Source organism: Linepithema humile, chromosome 3 (genome assembly GCF_040581485.1).
Source record: "Linepithema humile isolate Giens D197 chromosome 3, Lhum_UNIL_v1.0, whole genome shotgun sequence".
Lineage (NCBI taxonomy): Eukaryota > Metazoa > Arthropoda > Insecta > Hymenoptera > Formicidae > Linepithema > Linepithema humile.
In genome coordinates this window covers 19,647,611-19,661,273 of record NC_090130.1, presented here as the reverse complement: position 1 = coordinate 19,661,273, position 13,663 = coordinate 19,647,611, and the positions used below count along the sequence as shown (strand labels likewise).

At 43.9% G+C, this 13,663-nt stretch overlaps 4 protein-coding genes across 4 annotated transcripts; 1 reads left to right on the top strand and 3 right to left on the bottom strand.

Annotated features, from left to right (window-relative positions):
* The first annotated feature begins 2,139 nt into the window (after window positions 1-2,139).
* On the top strand, window positions 2,140-4,212 carry LOC136998363 (uncharacterized). The gene has a single exon (XM_067350895.1). The coding sequence runs from the start codon at window positions 2,794-2,796 to the stop codon at window positions 3,886-3,888; it is 1,095 nt and encodes a 364-aa protein (XP_067206996.1). The 5' UTR covers window positions 2,140-2,793; the 3' UTR covers window positions 3,889-4,212.
* Window positions 4,213-5,614: 1,402 nt separating this feature from the next.
* LOC136998365 (uncharacterized) lies at window positions 5,615-6,447 on the bottom strand. The gene has a single exon (XM_067350898.1). It carries the CDS (start codon window positions 6,395-6,397, stop codon window positions 5,615-5,617), a length of 783 nt encoding a protein of 260 aa, XP_067206999.1. The 5' UTR covers window positions 6,398-6,447.
* A 12-nt stretch (window positions 6,448-6,459) lies between these two features.
* LOC136999035 (uncharacterized) lies at window positions 6,460-8,122 on the bottom strand. The gene is made up of 3 exons (XM_067352430.1): window positions 7,446-8,122; window positions 6,588-7,229; window positions 6,460-6,544 (listed from the first exon to the last, which is right to left on the bottom strand). Exons 1-3 carry the CDS (start codon window positions 8,120-8,122, stop codon window positions 6,460-6,462), a joined length of 1,404 nt encoding a protein of 467 aa, XP_067208531.1.
* Window positions 8,123-8,246: 124 nt separating this feature from the next.
* On the bottom strand, window positions 8,247-11,723 carry LOC136998364 (uncharacterized). Its single transcript, XM_067350897.1, has one exon. The coding sequence runs from the start codon at window positions 9,321-9,323 to the stop codon at window positions 8,250-8,252; it is 1,074 nt and encodes a 357-aa protein (XP_067206998.1). The 5' UTR covers window positions 9,324-11,723; the 3' UTR covers window positions 8,247-8,249.
* Between the last annotated feature and the right edge of the window lie 1,940 nt (window positions 11,724-13,663).

Below are 13,663 nucleotides of genomic sequence, written 5' to 3'. Positions count from 1 at the left end.
TATCCATCTCTTTAAACGTTTCTCACAACGAATCCCAACGATTTTAAAAAGTTTACGTTCGTCGTACTGAGCCTCTTGAATGGCGATGTTTTCCCAATTTTCGTTGTTCTCTCAATCACTCGCTGTTCGTTCAACACGAGCATTTCCTCGCACCACGTCGCCGCAAGTGCAGTCTGATGGTAATCTCCTCTCCGCGAAAATCGATCAATCGTCCGTCTTGATCCACCACACGCAAGGTGATATCGGTAACGCTCCTCGCGATGACCGGAAGGTAAATGATTTGCGCCGGTGTTTCCGAGACTTTATATCCCGGAGGCACGTTCGGTGAAAATTCGTGTATCGTGTGCACCGACCTGTCGTTGGCGTACGCACCCGTGGTTATGCTGCATTCCACTCGAATAATGTTTACGTTGACGATGTTTACCGAGGAATCTGATTCGTGCAACTTTCTCGGTTCCAGTATACGACCCGTCGAAAATCCAAACAGCGGTCCGATGGTATTCGGTTTGGCGAAATTTATTCGAAAAGCGCACATGATTTCACTCTTCATGGTATTAACGTTGGGACGAAGTGACAATGGATAATCTTGCTCTTCACTTTTTCCTCGTTTTTGCAGTATCCCGCGTTTCAGATAAGAAGCAATGGCGTCCAATTCGTACGATCCTTCGGGAATTGTAATTTCTTCGTCATTGTCGTCGAAATAAAATTTATTGTTCGCTACCGTCACGTTCGGAATCGTGTTGTAGGTCTCCATCGTGGTTAGGCCGAGCTCGTAGTCCCCATCGCTCAAGTCTATCGGTGGAAAATAATCCACCGTGAGAACGCTGCTTTTACCGCTTAGAGTGAGCGTCAGCGACATTGTCGAGATTCCATCGACAACTGATGTCGATCGATGGCGGATCGATTTTTATATCTATTTTCTGAAGGAACAGGAGGCACAATTGTCCGCAGATCGTTTGATCGTACGTCTGGTAGACCGTGCGATTGTACGTTATCGTTGTATCGGTGTCTCCGAGGTAGCGTGTAAGCTCCTTCGGCGGTTGCAAATTGCCAAAGCTGTCAAAGTATACGGCGCGATCGCCTCTCTTGGCGTACGCCACCCAATGCGTGCCCGGCCCGTCGACATCGTCCAAATTCACGATACCGCTCTCATTTTTATGTATCTTGTCGGGTAAAGCGTTACGCATGTAGACACCTCGGAAATACGGTATTCGCATACGCTTCGCTATTTGTAACAACTGTAGATTGGTGGTGGCACCCGTGGGCATCTCTATCGTTTTTTCGACGTTTTTTTTTTCTCTTCAATCCTTTGCCCCGCTTGTACGGAGCGAGATAAATCCCCCGTCCTTCCATTGCTTTATTGTGACGTTTCGTCTCTTCGAGTTGTCGTCGCGCGGCCTTAGAGTCGTTCACCGCCTTTGCAACACCCGCCGCTCCACCGGCAAGCGAACCGATGACTCCCAAGAGCGGTAACAACGGTAACATACCACCGCGTTTCGCCGTCGGAAGCGTTCTCCTCTTGGTCTTCTTCTTCTTTCTCTTTGTCATACCCATCCCCAATTTCGTCTTTGCTTTCATAGCAGCCCATACGGCGGTAGCAGCAGCCCTCTCACCGAGAGTCGCGTCCGCAGCGGTGATCCGCACCCGCGCTTTATCGGCGAGAACGCGATCGGCTGCGTGGCGGTCCGCTGATTCGCGGTTTTGCGAGTACGCGATGTCGTGATCGCGACACGCCGCGTCCAACGGATTGATACCTCGATCCCCTCGCGCGAGTCGTTTCCGCAGACGAGTCCCCGGCCCGCAAAATTGGTAGCCGGGTATATGCAGCTCCAACGGTAGTCGATTTATTACACTGTTCAGTAAACCGGCACCCTTGTATCGTTTCATAGAGCACGAATTCTAACGTATCGCGTGTAAATCATATTTCCAACTGAGGTGTGTTTCGACAGCGCTCACCTATAAATAGGAGGCGCGTATCGATCATTAACCAGTACCGCTCTTTCCAACAACCGATGCTGCGCACTCGTCGCGTAATAACAAGGATGAGAAAGAGTCTGGTAAAAAAAAAAAAATGAAATTTGTACAACAACCGTACACGATCCGTGTGAAAAACATGGATGATAAGACGCAAGGGGTTTGTGAGAAGGCGTGCAGACACGGTAAAATACTGCCAAACACGATACGTGGTATCATTTGCGGTCCCTCGAATTGCGGTAAAACCAATGTAATGATTAGTCTGCTGGAAAGTCCGAACGGTGTACGTTTCGAAAACGTGTACGTGTACTCGAAATCGTTGAATCAACCAAAGTATCGATATCTCGAAAGATTGCTCGGATCGATCGATGAAATCGGCTACTTTACATTCTCGGACAACAACACAATTGTACCGCACAGCGAGGCGTTACCGAATTCCGTATTCGTCTTCGACGATATAGCGTGCGACAAGCAGAATGCGATACGTGAGTACTTTGCTATGGGTCGACATTCGAAGGTCGATTGTTTTTATCTATGCCAAACGTATGCAAAAATACCGAAACATCTCGTGCGCGACAACGCGAATTTACTCGTAATATTCAAGCAGGATGGAACAAACCTTAAGCACGTCTACAACGATCATGTGAATACGGACATGACGTACGAAGATTTCGGTACATTGTGTCACGCATGTTGGCAGCACAAGTACGGATTTTTAGTGATAGACAAGGATAGTGCGATTAACGATGGACGTTACAGACGTGGTTTTAACGAGTTTGCGGTACCGCGGAATGGTTAGTTGTTCTCGAGACGTTGACGATGACGCTTGACACGAAAGATATCGACGAGAGGGAGAAGATCGCGAAGGAAATCGCTCGTACGAGCGAGTCGATTCGCAAGAAGCATCGGACGTTGAAGACGGGTAGAGTGGAGCAAGAGGTGCAATTGGAGAAACGGTTGAAACCGATCGTAGAACCGTTGAAACGAATCGTCGAGAACATCAAGGGTGACGATGATTCGGTTGACGATCTCGAGATTAAAAACGAACCGGACATCAAACGAAAGCGGACAAGCTCTGAGAAGAAGAAGAAAATCAAGCGTACCTCGTTGACGACACCGATACAGAACCCATTGACGCCACCGATACAAGCCTCGACTCCGTTCCAGCCGCAAAAATTGGTGTTTGAAGCGCCGACATATTTACCGACCGAAAACGTGTTCGAAACCACGGACCCGTCTTTCGTAACATCCGTGAGACAGACGATGCAAACGTCCGATGGTCGGGAAGCTCTGTACGGCCAAATGGGTCCGCTGGGTCAAGAGTACATCGGGGAGCTCTTGAGCGGTGACAAGAAGAGAGGGATCGACAACGTGTACGGTGTATACTTTAACGATGCGGGAACGTTTCTCGGAGACAAGGTCTTCGACATTGATAAAGACGACAATGTGATCGTGGACGGTGTGAAATACGCTGGCACACCCGGCCTGTTCGAATTAATATTCAAAAGACTTCCCGACGATACGCTGTGTACGGAGGATGACAAACAAAAGTACAAGAGCATACTACTCGCTACTAACGCTCACAGACGCGGTCATAACGCGCATTTACCTGTTTTGGGAAACAAAGGATACAAATACAAACATATCATCACATCTCTGATATCTAAGAAAGGTGGAGGTGTTGCACATCTCGACAAGAGAGGTGTGGGTCGCACGTTACCCAAGTGTAACGTACCACAGACCATGACTGTGACCGACAACGCGGTCGATTACGTGCACTGGGATGATCCGAACGAATTGGTGGATCGCCTTCGATTGCTGGACGCCTCCCGTCAGGCGGGAAACAACGCGCACGATAACGAGTTTCTCTCGATTATCGAGGAACTGCGCGAAGCCGGTCTGATTATAAATTAATCACAGCTTTTCAACTATCGCCAGTATTGCTCGTGTGATGCTACAGGAATGTCTATCAACAAATTCGGACTACAGTTAGGAGGAGGAAGCGTCAGGGTGACGAGACAGAGCGGCGGAGTCTCGAAGAATTACGTGCGCGAGAATTGTCTCTGCAAGGATGGTGAGGTTTTCAATGCCAAGTCACGCGTGATCAGACATCTCGCCGACCCTGAAGCGGACACCGACGCTGTCAACAAGCTGCATCTGGATCATCACCTCAAGCTTATGAGCGATCGTGCGAATCGAGATCGTATGCTCTGTGAAAATTTTAAGCGAGAAGTACTTTCGCGACTCGAAGATTCGGAGAATACCGAGCGGACCTGGAAGAGAGACCACGACAATTACATCGAGACCAGATACGTGGCGTTGGAACGACAGATTCACGATCTGAGAGGTCTCCTCGACGAGAGTGTGGCGCTACTCGATGGAAGAGTACAACTTTTGCATCAATATCGGTAGGATAGATTCTTTCAAAAACACCGAAAATTCCTCCTCGGAGTCTTCTAGTACACTGTCGTAACAAGCTGCAAAAATTTCATCGAATACTACGATGATGCGATGAAGAAGAAGAAGAAGCAAAACGAATCACAATGAGCAAGAAGGAAGCGGTGAGCCTGGAGAGGAGATCGCTCGTGGACGAGCTCCACGCACCGGCGAGAAGAAACTTTACGCGTCGGCCAGTCGTCGTGAAAGGATACGACGATTTGTGGCAGGCTGACATTGTCGAGATGAGACCGTACTCGCGATCCAACGGCGGCTGCAACTACATTCTAACCGTTATCGATGTGCTGAGCAAGTACGCGTGGGCCGTGCCCTTAAAGACCAAAGGTGGAATCGAAACGTCCAAAGCATTTTCCGCGATATTTAGGGAGAGAATTCCGAAAAACTTGCAGACCGACCATGGAAAAGAATTTTACAACAGAGATTTCCAAAATCTTGTCAAGAAACACGGCATCAATCATTATTCGACATACTCGGTCATGAAGGCTTCGGTGGTGGAACGATTCAATCGCACGTTGAAGAACGAAATGTGGAAGTTTTTTACGCTCGCGGGATCGTACAAGTGGATCGACGATTTACCGCGATTGGTCTCGGAATACAACGGTCGTAAACATCGTACGATCGGTATGCGTCCGATCGATGTCACTCCCGCGATCGCAAAGGGACTCTTGAACACCGTGTACAGTAACATAAAAATTGCTGCACCGGCGAAATTCAGGGTGGGTGATTCGGTGCGCGTGAGCAAATTCAAAACTGTATTCGAGAAAGGATACACGCCGAATTGGTCGACGGAGGTGTTTAAGATCGCCACGGTGCAACGTACCAATCCTGTGACGTATCTGATTAAAGATTATCGCGGAGATCAGGTCGCGGGAGGCTTTTACGAGCACGAATTGCTCAAGACCGCTCAACCCGACGTTTATCTCGTGGAGAAGGTGTTGCGCCGAAAGGACGATAAGGTGTTTGTAAAGTGGTTGGGATTCGACAATTCGCACAACTCTTGGATAAATAAAGACGATGTATTGTAATAAACTGTGTATATTTTACATTGTATTATAATAAACTATTATACATATATATACAATGGTGTTCTTTATTACTACAATATGTTACAATATATATACATTTAAAAAACTAATAACAATAATACATAAAATATTAAACTATATAAATTACTACGCATTATTTACAAATGTATCTCGCGATGTCCCCATGGTAGAGTGTCGGTGGAACCGGATACGACGTGCCGCTTATCGTCGTACGGACTGAGCGCGAGCTTCGACTCCGACACGGTGTACACCTCGTGCAACTTTGAGCGGATGCACGATTGACGCCGCGTCAGCTCGATTTCGGCGTTGAGACACCGAGTGTAATCGTCGAACGTTATCGTTCTAGCGACTACACTCTTTTTTACACCTTTAACCTTTTTGGTGTCTTTTTGACCGGTGACTCTCAACGCGTACATCTTCGCTCCCAGTCCGACAAATTCCGTCATGATCGCGCCGTTGTTCTCGTCTTTCATCAGACCGGGTACTTTCTTGTTGGCGCGCGGCATACCGTAAACGTTGTCCTCGGAGTAGTCGCTCGTGTCGAATTTGGATATATCACGTTTCATATCCCGATACGCGTCCTCGCAGTGCAGAAAGTATATCAGACTGTCGGTATCGGTGTACATAATTTTACAATTGTCGCGGTAGAGAGGCGCCATGTACTCGTAGTGAAACTCGTACAAGCAGGTCTTGGATATGTCGAGGATGCACATACCCACGTAGATCGGCTTGTCGAATTTCACTTCGAGTTTTCGCAACTCTACGGCAATCAGATTCTCCGAGAACACGCTTCGGCTGTGGAAATTCGGTTTCGCGATCATAGCCTCCGCTCCGTACCGTCCCTCCCACTGTGTAACGAGTCGTACATCCGTGTGATTTCGCACATTCTCCATGGTTTTGCCGAAAACGGCGTTGTTCATCAATTTGTATAAATTTTTCTCGAAATCGTTTGTCGCCCGTGTCCGAAACTGTGTATTTAGTTCTATGTATCCGCGGAGACACGGAGATTGCGCGAATTGCAGTACGCGGTGAATCTTTGCAATTCGCAGACCGTGTCGCACGCATTGCTGCAGATTACGGTAGTGGATGACATAACGCTGCTTATCGCACAGCGTGGCGAGTAATTTGATCTCCCGCTTGCCGGGCGGCTTATCGCGCGTCGGGCAGAACGGCAGATCGGAGTGCGCGTCGTGAAGATTCACCGGGTACTCGAGATCGACTTCCAGCACATAACCGGTAGCCGAATCGGATGCAACGGACATTACGTTAAAGTTTTCGACATCATCGACCCATCGAAATTTGGCGTAGGGCAACGGTTGACACATCGCCCAGCCGTACAAGTTGTTTACATCATAGTACATTAGGTACGACGACGGTTCCGATGGGTCGTAGGATGGCATGTATTTGTTGTTGGCGGCGGCGTATCGGTTGGAGCATTGGCTGAGACCGCCGCGTATACCGCGCTCGACAAACAGTACCATATCGATGTCCGTGAGCAACTCGAATTTTACACACGTGTACTTCAACATAGCGTCCCACGTGTATCCCGGTAGAGTGTAATAATGAGCGGGATCTAAACCGTAACTCTTTATAGACATGTTTCGAAAATTTTCGAAAATATCCGCCAACAAAAGAACGTCTGTTTTTAGATACAAATCGCTGTATTGACCTAGATCTTCGATCGAAAAAGTTTGCCAGACGTTTGTCGCGTGCGCGTAATCACTCTCGGATACCGTTTCTCCGGTGAGCGAGCTGTAAAACGATTCGCGCGATGGCAGGCTTGTGTCCCGGAGCTTGTCGACGCTGTCGACGTACTCGTAGGGAAACACACCTTTCCGAGTAAGCAAATTGAAATGTTCCGCGGATAAATGATTGAATTCCGATCGTGTAATCTTTAATTCATCCACAGTTAAATATGATGCCAATTTGTCGAGACTTGTACTGAGAAATTTAAACGAATCAATAAACCGTAATTTTATACACAATTTTGATTTTTGATCCATGGTATCTTTAACATTTTTTGTAAAAGAAATGTATCGCTCTTTCGTCAGCGGTAACAATTCGACATTGCCTTCAAAGGCATTGGCAACGTCTTTAATAATGAAATGCGCGTCGTAACCGGATAAATTGTGAAATATCACCGGGATAACGTGGGAGTCTTTGTAATTTAGATTGCACGACGAGTGCGCGGCACCGCGGTAACGCCCGGTCAGATGACAATGATCGCGCACCCGCGTGTCGTCCGGCGTAAACGGTTTCTCGCACACGTAGCACGTCGCGGTGCTACGGAATTTTTCCGATTCTTCCCGCGTAAGATCCGCCATGGGGACGACGGTGGTGAGGATCGCTTTCACACGGCGCGCCAAATCGTGAAGTTCGTTGACGAACCACGTCACGCAATCCTCACCGCGATACGACTTAAAACTAGATAAAGAATTATCGTACGTGCAACTTACATAAAATCCTACGCTATAGGCTCTGTGATGTTGGTAGGCGTAAGTAGTACCGTCCTGATCCACCTTTTTCTCGAGCGTACATTCGAGATCGGCGTACACTACGAACGGGAGCCGCTCCTTCCGATTGTAATTCCGGAACGTCAGCCACTCGTCGTCCTCGCTGGGGAGAACGACGGCGCAGTCGTTCATTTTCCCGCAGTCGACGCTGTGCGCCGATAATTTCTCCCGTGTATAAAAGTAGTGTAGACACCTGTAATAATTTGTATGATTAATACTGTGAATAAAGTTTCGAATTATTCTATAAATGTGTTTTTACTTACCGATCGCAAATGTACTTTTTACATTTGTGCATGCTCAGTTGTGAGCTCACCAACCGCGGCAGGTTCTTTATGCACGCAAAGTGTGCATCGTTGTTTTTACGCACGTATAGCAGGTTGACGTGCTTCTCCTTTTTGTCATCGGCGAGCCGCAGAGGGACGATTTTTGAGTCTTCGGTGGTGAAGACGTTGACGGAGATGGCGTTTAGTTTCTCGAACTTTGATATTTGTGACAGCGTCACGGGGAACTCGATGCCACACAGGTTGAGCACCGTCGAGTAATGTGGGTATTCTATCGTTCTTTCCGGATGTTTTTTCGCTGGATATAAAGCTGCTACCACCGCCCACGCGAAACATGCATTGTCTGTCGATTGCACGTTGACCACAGCCCTTTTTAGCATAATTTGCCACGGTAACTCGATGTGGCATCCCGCGTGCAGAGGATTGAACTTGTTCACATTGACGGTGAGATTCAGGATACGCGACAACGCCCATCCGCTATCGCGTTCCTGAAACTCCTCCAAAGCCGCCAGAATATCATCCTCCACGTGCCGCGTGTACCACTCGTTGAGATCGGATGTGGGAAACAACTCGCAATTTTTGGTGGCGATGGTCTTCACGGCAGTCTTGTCGCCCGCGACGAATTCCCCGTTGAACGCGGTGTTAATCTTGACGCTGTTGTGTTCCGCCATGACGCCCTGGATCCGCTCGATAACCGTATTTTTTACATTTTCAAAAAATTCACGAGGATCGATGTATTCGCGATTGACAACCACACCCGTCAGCACACGGTTCCTAAACGCCGTCTCGATCTCCTTCCACGTGTAGCCCTTCTTCTCGTATCCACCGTATCCAGCACCGATGGGTACGAAACGCTCGTGCAGGGCGTCCCTCACATCCTCCAGACGCGCAATTTGCGCCACCAGAGAGTTGACTACTCCGGTGCGTTGTCTCTTGCGACATTGTTCCTTGAGAGAATCGAGGTACTCGTTGCACTCGTAGTCCCATGGAAGGAACTCTCCCGTCGTTTTGATATTTGCTGCTCGTACGGTAAGATCGCGCTCCTTCTCCATTGCGAATGATTTTGAAGATTCATATTTTTCTCACTCGCTTTATATACCCGTTTGTTGCACACGACACTAACTATAAGCATAACAATGGCTCATGTTTGTATTAACAATTCTTATCTTCCGGAAATTATTGTAATCTGATACCCCTACCACTCCACATTTACCCCCTCTCCTCCAAACATGATTACGCATCTAGCAACATGGCGATGCCTACAATTTGTATTAACAATCCTTATCACACCCTCTAAGAAACGGCGCTCAAATGCTACCTCTTTGTTCTAAAATACAGCGATGACGCGATTTAAACAGACACTCTACTTTGATGCGCGCGTTGTAGGATAAGTCGGTATAGCGGATAGGGTGAGAAAGGTATATAGTCGAGATAATAAAAAATAATTTAATTGAAATAATATTTATTAAACAGATGCATCTAATAAATACATTATGATGGTGAAAATATTTTAACAATAAAGTATGTGATATGCTAGAATTATTGCGATCCAAAGACCTGAGCTAACAGCTCACAATCGATTATATCATTCTTATCGAACGATTCGCTCTCACGTATCACCGCGATGGGATCCTTCGCACCGCTCGCGATTTTTCGAAAGTGTGTGAACTTGATGTCGACCATACTAGTGACGTTGTTCAACGATTGAACGATACGATCCACACAATACTCGAGAGCGATCATGTTATATATGGTGTTGTGTGACATTGCTAAACACACCGTTGATGTTTCCAGACGCAGCACTTTTAGATTATTTATCTTTCCAAACCGTAGCGTGACATGTTCGATGGTTTGAGATGATGCATGTGCTTTGTCTTCATCATTGTTAAAGAAATGGTGGATGGCATGTCGTTGATCCAGGAGGATCTTCCACATGTTGTATGTAAAATGTATCTCTCTGCCATGGTTGTCACCGAGAGCGATTTCTATGTGGCTCGGCGTAGAAATATTGATTCCGATATCCAGATATTTATAGCCGGTTTTTGTCAACGGGTATCTTCTAGCTAAAATTCTGGGAGGCGTGATCATGCTTCTTGGTGAATTACTTGGTGAATTACTTTTATTTCTGTGGATAAAAGCTTGCGTGAGTTCAAAGTGTAACAATGGCGGTGAGTTTAAAAGTGCAAATAGTAAGAGAGTCAACTTACACGTTAGGTAATTGCAGCTTCTTCGCACTCTGCTGTTCGTTGATCTGATTATTCACGGTTGACATGGTGCAAAACATCGTTGCTAGTAAACGTCACAGCGAACTAGTGATTTTCACAATGATTTCGAACGACTGATGGTTCCCTATTCTTTTTCACATGCTTTATATACCCGCTTGTTGCACACGACACTGATTAAAACTATCGATTTGTATTAACAATCCTCATCTTATCTCTTCCGGGAATTATTTTGTTGCATACAAAATTGAAATCTAACAACATGGCGCCGAAAAATGTTGACGTGGCTGCCTGTTGCTATGGGCTTTTGTTCTAAAATACAGCGATGACGCAATCCGTAAACTTGCACGAACCTACATACTATAAACATTGCGATTCCAACAACATGGCGCTCTACTTTGATGTGTAGAAAAAAACCATAGGATGTAAACAGTTCTCTTTCCAATAAACAATCCTTATCTTTTCCGGGAATCCTTATCTCGCGATTTGTATTAACAATCCTTATCTTCCGGAAATTATTGTAATCTGATACCCCTACCACTCCACATTTACCCCCTCTCCTCCAAAAACGATGACGTTATTACCCCCTCCACTGTTATCCGATACCCCTCTTCCCCTCTTCACCCGCACCCCCCTCATTGCCCCTGGGTTAGAACCCCCATAGTATAGCTACTCACGTTAGATCGCCTCTGGCTACATTAATTACAAATTGCCAGCCCACGTTAGATCGCCTCTGGCTATATTATTTAAATATTGCCAGCCCACGTTAGATCGCCTCTGGCTACATTAATTACAAATTGCCAGCCCACGTTAGATCGCCTCTGGCTATATTATTTAAATATTGCCAGCCCACGTTAGATCGCCTCTGGCTATATTATTTAAATATTGCCAGCCCACGTTAGATCGCCTCTGGCTACATTTATTACAAATTGCCAGCCCACGTTTTATTCGTCTCTAGTTTTTAGGTATTACAGACATAACTAATAAATATATATTTATATATTTTAGTATGTAATTTTGAATTTGTAAAAATAAATAACAAAGGATCGCTTTCTTATGTTACATAGCATTACTTTTGCAGTTAATATAACATGCAATACATAAAATGTAAAAAATATTAACAATAAAAAAATTAAAGAAACAAAAATGACTCAAAATTTATGTTCAATTTATGTCAAATGAATCACAATTGAGGGCCCGGATTGAAGAATTCGCCTAGTGCTCGAAATCCTGTAAAGGTATTGTCCAAACGTCTCAGAGCATGAAAATTGTGAAAGTCGCAAAATTAATTTTTTTAAATATAGGCTTGTAGAGAATGACGAGACGGAACTTTTTTCTATTTCCAGTTTTTTTGATCGATGCCTATTTTTAATAATAAAAATAAAAAACTGAAAAATTTTTATCCTCAAATTCAATAAGATTTCAAGATATAAATCGTCATAATTTAGCCAAATTTTGTTAAAATTGTTTGAAATTTGGTATACACATGCAGTATAGTCTAGCGATGCCTATAAAACAATAAAGAAGCTGAAAATCGCCTATTGTTTAATAATAATTAATTGCAAATTGAGGCCAGTCAGTAATAAAGTTTTTTTAGTTTCGCCGACAAAAAGTATCGAGGGAACTTAAAATTTTAAACAACTTCCAATGAGACATTTGTTCCTCATTATTGAAGGAAGGTTTCTCGAAATTTTCAGATTGATTCATAGAAAATTTGCGGAAATATGCATTTTATAAAAAAACATGCGACGCCGCCAATGATAGCTCCGTGAGCGCTGAACACCAGCAGGCAGCGTACTCGCCGTTCGGCTTTCCAGGACTCGATTTTATTATGATTTTTTAATGGTTATACATTTCAACAATCGCCCACTCCCCACGAAATATCGAAATAAACTATTATTAATACGGGTCTTTAATTAAATACTTTTATTATTATTATTTCAAAATATTTCACATACACTCCACAGACGCGGTCTCTAGGACGATAGTAATTTAACAAATAACAATAGTTGAAGGTTTAAAAAATCATTATAAAATCGAGTCCTGGAAAGCCGAACGGTGAGTACGCTGCCTGATGGTGCTTAGCGCTCACGGAGCTATCATTGGCGGCGTCGCATGTTTTTTTATAAAATGCATATTTCCACAAATTTTCTATGAATTGATCTGAAAATTTCCAGAAACCTTCCTTCAATAATGAGGAAGAAATGTCTCACTGGAGGTTGTTTAAAATTTCAAGTTTCCTCGATACTTTTTATCGGCGAAACTAAAAAAACGTGATTACTGACTGGCCTCAATTTGCAATTAATTATTATCAAACAATAGATGATTTTCAGCTTCTTTATTGTTTTGTAGGCATCGCCAGACTATACTGCATGCGTATACCAAATTTCAAACAATTTTAACAAAATTTGGCCAAATTACGACGATTTATATCTTAAAATCTTATTGAATTTGGGGATAAAAATTTTTCAGTTTTTTATTTTTATTATTAAAAATAGGCATTGAACAAAAAACTGCAAATAGAAAAAAGTTCCGTCTCGTCATTCTCTACAAGCCTATATTTAAAAAAATTAATTTTGCGACTTTTACAATTTTCATGCTCTGAGACGTTTGGATAATACCTTTACAGGATTTCGAGCACTAGGCGAGTTCTTCGATCCGGGCCCTCAATTATAGATTCATACAAAGTGTAAAAAAAATGAGAATTCCAGAATATCTCGAAAAAGATAAGTTTTATAAAAAAATGTTTCAGATAAAAATTATAGAGTTCAAAAAGATTTATTAATTGATCTTATCAGTTTCACCTTCGATGAAGGCGTTTTCGGTAATTTGAAGGTCATCTTCATTTTTTAAAATGGTATTACCTTAATTTTTATTTTAATACATCGATTCCTCGCTATATTTGTTGTAAAATTTTATAAGAATAGGATGGCAAAAAATTGAACAGCTTACGAGATATTTAACACTAATTTGACATAATATTACATAAATTATGAAACATCTCATTAAATATTCATTTTTCAATAATCTTACCTTAACATTTTTATGCACTAATTAATGAAAAGAATCAATTGGTGTGAAAAAAACATGGTAAATAATAATATTTTAGTTACATATTTTTTCTTAAAAACAACTATATGTTTTTTTAACACCAATTCATTTCTGTCATT